General features: G+C 36.7%; 1 protein-coding gene across 1 annotated transcript in view; it reads left to right on the forward strand.

The window, feature by feature from the left end:
• The window catches only part of LOC128250156 (probable serine/threonine-protein kinase clkA), a gene marked incomplete at its 3' end in the record, with an annotated part of 265,160 nt that overhangs the window by 104,126 nt on the left and 155,894 nt on the right, over nucleotides 1–5,140 (forward strand). The window contains 1 exon segment of the mRNA XM_052974897.1: nucleotides 1,053–1,153. Coding sequence (XP_052830857.1) covers nucleotides 1,053–1,153 — 101 coding nt within the window.

The following is a 5,140-nucleotide window of genomic DNA, read 5'->3' on the forward strand; positions in this document are numbered from 1 at the left end:
CTACATGAAATAACAAATTGTTTTCTCTTTGCTGTTATGATATTTATGAAAATAGGTGAAATTGGGTCATTTTCACTCTCGTATTTTTTTCCCATTAGTGCGGTTCATATTATATGAAGGATAAATTGCTAGTGTGTAACATGAGAGGTGACTCTAGGGAGAGGTTTTAAAAGCGACGAATCTAGATAAAAATGTCTAACAAAAAAGCTTTAAGTAGAAAGCAATAGGAAAACACTTGAAAGGTTAAACAAAGACGAAGACAAAAAAAAAAGATAATCAATCGTCCATTTGATGAACGATATAAAATTTTCATAAGGAAATCGATACGTTTTGTTGTATCATAATAATTATTGTTTAGAAACAGGATATATTGATTTATAATGTTCAGCTATTTAACTTGAAAATTGATATCCTCTTCTCTTTGATATAAGTGGCCGAAACATGGTGTTAGCTGATGTGTAAAATCCACCAAGTTTCCTAGTTTTCCGCTGTTTTTTTTTTTTTTTTCCTTTTCTTAAATTATGTCGTAATAATGATATTTTTTTAGCGGCTCTTTGCCAAAACAAATATGGGGCCTGAACATAGTCTGTTGAATGTCTCACTTTATATTACTGTTACATTTCAAATGTTTTAAGGAAGGAAACACTTGAAAGGGAAACCAGGTGACTTCTTTTAATCTCATCCCTTTGCCTAAACGATGAGAAAAAAAAAAGACTGTAATTAGTAGCATAGTCAGCCGTACCATATAACTCTGATGAAGATCAAACGGAGTGGACATGGTTGGATTACATTCTCTCGTAGTTCTTCTCAGCTAGGAATATCTTCAATTAATCATCGCTAACATAAACATCGATTGCATCGTTATCTGAGACAGTAACACTAGTATCACAATAATGTATGCGCAAGGTTGCTGGTTAACCCACAATGAAGAAAACTGAAGTCGATTTCAGGGGTATTTGAGCCAGGAAGTTACTGTTACAAATTTAGATACTATAATCCACCCTCACAATTTCTTTTTCTTTATTTGCTGATTCTGGTGTCTACTGAACAAGATAATAATAATAATAATAATAATAATAATAATAATAATAATAATAATAATAATAATAATAATAACAATAATAATAATAATAATAATAATAATAATAATTTTGTGGGAGGGAACTAGTCGATTACGTCGATCCCACTGCGCAATCGCTACTTAACTTATCGACCTGGAAAGGATTGAAGGCAAGGTCAACATCGGCGGAATTTGAACTCAGAACGTAAAGACAAACGAAATACCGCTAAGGATTTCGCCCGGCGTGCCAATGTTTCTGCCAGCTCACCGCCTTAATAGGCAAAGTTGATCTACGTATGATCGCTATCATAACGTAGGGAGATGGAAGTAATGCGATTGATTATTTTGTCACATGTGTTAATGATTCTCTCAGCGCGAGGCCATAGCTTTTGGAGATAAATATTCATCATTAAAACAAACACTACTTGAATATTACATTATTTCATCAAACCCCGGAATAAATGATGGGAATATTGACCTCGACCGGAATTCAACTCGCAACGTAATATGATAGAAGAAATCAAACATGATATTTTGTCCAACGCTCCAACGTGTCTGATTATAATCTGCCCCTTTTTAATGCTAATGATTACAAAAAAAAATAGAACCCATATGCAAAGTAGTAACCGAATATATAAGCGAGTGTCAAAAACATACGTCATGATATACGGTAAAACAAGCTATATGTGGGTATTTTGTAGTCTATTTTACTCTTTTACTTGTTTCAGTCATTTGACTGTAGCCATGCTGGAGCAATGCCTTTTTTAGTCGAGCAAATCGACCCCCAGGACTTATTCTTTGGAAGCCTAGTACTTATTCTATCGGTCTCTTTGCCGAAACGCTAAGTTACGGGGACGTAAACACACCAGCATCGGTTGTCAAGTGATGTTGGAGGGGACAAACACAGACACACAAACATATACACACAAACATATACACACACATACATATATATGTACTTATATACGACGGGCTTCTTTCAGTTTCCGCCTACCAAATCCCCTCAGAAGGCTTTGGTCGGCCTGAGGCTATAGTGGAAGACATTTGCCCAAGGTGCCACGCAGTGCGACTGAACCCGGAACCATGTGGTTGGTAAGCAAGCTACTTACCACACAGCCACTCCTGTGCCTATATTTCCTACTCCTGTAGGAACGCAAAAGAAAAAAAAGAAAATGACAATAAAGGCTACAGCGGAAGATTTTGTCTGAAACCTTAAACAATCGAGTCGATGCTCCAGCATAGCCGCAGTCAAATGAGTGAAACAAGTAAAGGAATAAAAGAATATAAATAACGTGAAATATGTTTGTGCAGTGCTACGGCTCACGCATTGAAGAAGTTTCTACCTTCTGCCGTTTTTAGCACTATAACATTCACCTTAACGTTTTGTATAAGGAAACACGTTTGATAATGCAACTCCCTAAACTGTGACTGGTTTCAAGGAGTATCGAAGAGGATTGGGCAAAACTGCGTGTACATTACAGACTCGGACTGAAGAAAGGAATAGGCCGCAAATGATCTGTGTATCTTGTTTTGTACTGTTTGCCGTTGTTGTGCTATCGTCATTTTGTTGCTTGTTATGTTTTGACAATCTCCGTTTTCTCGTTTTTTACCCTTGATTTATATATATATATATATATATATATATATATATATATGCCTAATCATATATCTGAAAACTTTTGGATCACATAGAGCTAAGGCAACATAATATTGGTAAGATTTTAACTGAAAACTGAAGGAAAATACAGGTATTAATAGAGTAATTTTGATCAGCGTCCCACCGATTTCTTGGCGCTCTCTTTCCGATTCTGCTGTCTAACATACTCAAATTATATCGCTATGATCATTTTTTTCAAAGCACAATAGCATGTATTTACTCTTTATGGGAGTGTTATGAGCGATATTATATTCCCTTGTAATACTTATTTTATTGTCCATCGTATCGACAAAATTTAATGCCATTCCCTGAAGGATTTGCAATAGAAATTGAGAGGAACGCGGCCTAATGACGACATGCCATTTTGTTCACACGCTCTGATGATTTCACGTATACCGCCCAATATTATCTTAATAATTCTAATGTTAATAACGATTTCCTTTTTGCCACAATGCTTAAAATTTGTTGCGAATGGTATAATAGATATAGTTGGTTGAGTTGACGGTAATTCGTTATTGGTAACCACTTAATGGTCCCACGATGGATAAAAATCTTAAGCATACTCCTTCAAAATTATATCTCTGAACTGCGAGATATTACACTGTAGCGACAAACGATGTTAGATGGTTAATGCACCATTATAAAGTTTCCGCCCACAGACTGGTTCTTAAATAAGATCTATTATTGCTACTTTTTTTTTTCTTTTAAATATGCAACATGGTTTTTCTAGATAAGAGAAGCGAAATAATTGCCATGCATTTGAAAAAGATCGTTACCGCCTTATGCGACGTGCAGTTGTATCGGAGGGAGGACCGAAACAGAGTTAGCAATTATCGGTTGTATCTCAATTAGCAAGAGGAACTAAATCTTATTCCAATAGTATTTATTAACTTTTATTAAAAACAAAAAAGTGAAAGTAAATGAAACCTCACGCTTAAAACAAGAAGGAAATATTGAACAAATTAGTTTTGAGCACACAATGTCCGAGCAAAATATGTAATGGTCACGGTTAGACCTTTAAGATTTCTTCATCTTTATTGCCATATAATTAATAGGTACATGTCAGGTTGTGTAATCTATTCTGTGTGGCACCAGAATACACCGGCAGCTGATATATCTAAGAAGAGAGTTCTTTGGTCCACGATACATCTCACGGATGGTTTAGAAAGCATTATAACTGATATTTCCGGGGATTCGAGGGAACTCGGTTTTTTCAGCTTTATATTTCCATCGCCCAATTGCAGCAGATTACAGGTTTTCCCTTTCTTGTGAAAAAAAAAAATTTTTAAATCACGAGTGTCGTTCTCTGCAAGGTCATTCACAGAATTTATGGTCTTCCCCTTCATTTCACCAGGAACCTGAAACTTATAACAGCTGAACAGAAAAAAACCCTACAAAACAGACCACTTAACTTGCCACGCAACACGTATGTTAGCCCTGATTTCTACACTGCTCTACCAGCTCCTGGTATTTGGCATCCTCTCAAGGGCCTTCACCACATTAAGGATTTCTATCGTTTATGTGGTTGAATTGCTTTACGCATCATTTCCCATTTTCTCATTTTGTGCTTTCTTAACCAGCTTGACCGTTCCTTAACAGAATTTAATAAACTTCTATTTGTGTTGAAAGGATACTATCCTCCTTCGAAGAACTTTGAGCCGATGATTCTCTAGTAATATTCTTTTCTACTCTAGGCACAAGGCCCGAAATTTTTGGAGAAGGGGCTAGTTGATTAGGTCGAACCAGTACGCAACTGGTACTTAATGTATCGACTCCGAAAGAATGAAAGGCAAAGTCGACCTCGGCGGAATTTGAACTCAGAACGTAACGGCAGACGAAATACCGCTAAGCATTTCGTTCGGTGAGCTAACATTTCTGCCAGCTCGCTGCCTGAAATCTCCGGTAATATTAAGACTGTCTTTAAGGCATCGAGCTAGCAGAAACGATAGCACGCCGGGCGAAATGCTTAGCGGTATTTCGTATGTCTTAACGTTCTGAGTTCAAATTCCGCCGAGGTCGACTTTGCCCTTCGTCCTTTCGGGTTCGATAAATCAAGTACCAGTTGCGTGCTGGAGTCGATCTAATCGACGGGTTCCCTTCCAAAAACTTTCTGGCCTTGTGCCTACAGCAGAAAAGAATATGAAGTGTCAAAGACAGTCTTAATACTACTGGATGACTACACACGGTTTTCAAGGGGAAACTCATTATTGAAATAATTTAATGGCTGACCACTGGACTATGAGTGACCAGTATTAGATTACATAACCACCTGGAGCAGGTATCCATTAGTCTTTGATAGATTTTGCTTAGATGATATTGCATTTTGATACACTCCTAGCGGAATAATAACCAGATTCAAAGCAGATCACAATTCGATCGGGGAAACAAAGAAACAAAAATAACAAAAAAAAAAAAAAAAAAAA

The sequence above is a fragment of the Octopus bimaculoides genome, chromosome 19 (genome assembly GCF_001194135.2).
Source record: "Octopus bimaculoides isolate UCB-OBI-ISO-001 chromosome 19, ASM119413v2, whole genome shotgun sequence".
NCBI classification, from domain to species: Eukaryota; Metazoa; Mollusca; class Cephalopoda; order Octopoda; family Octopodidae; genus Octopus; species Octopus bimaculoides.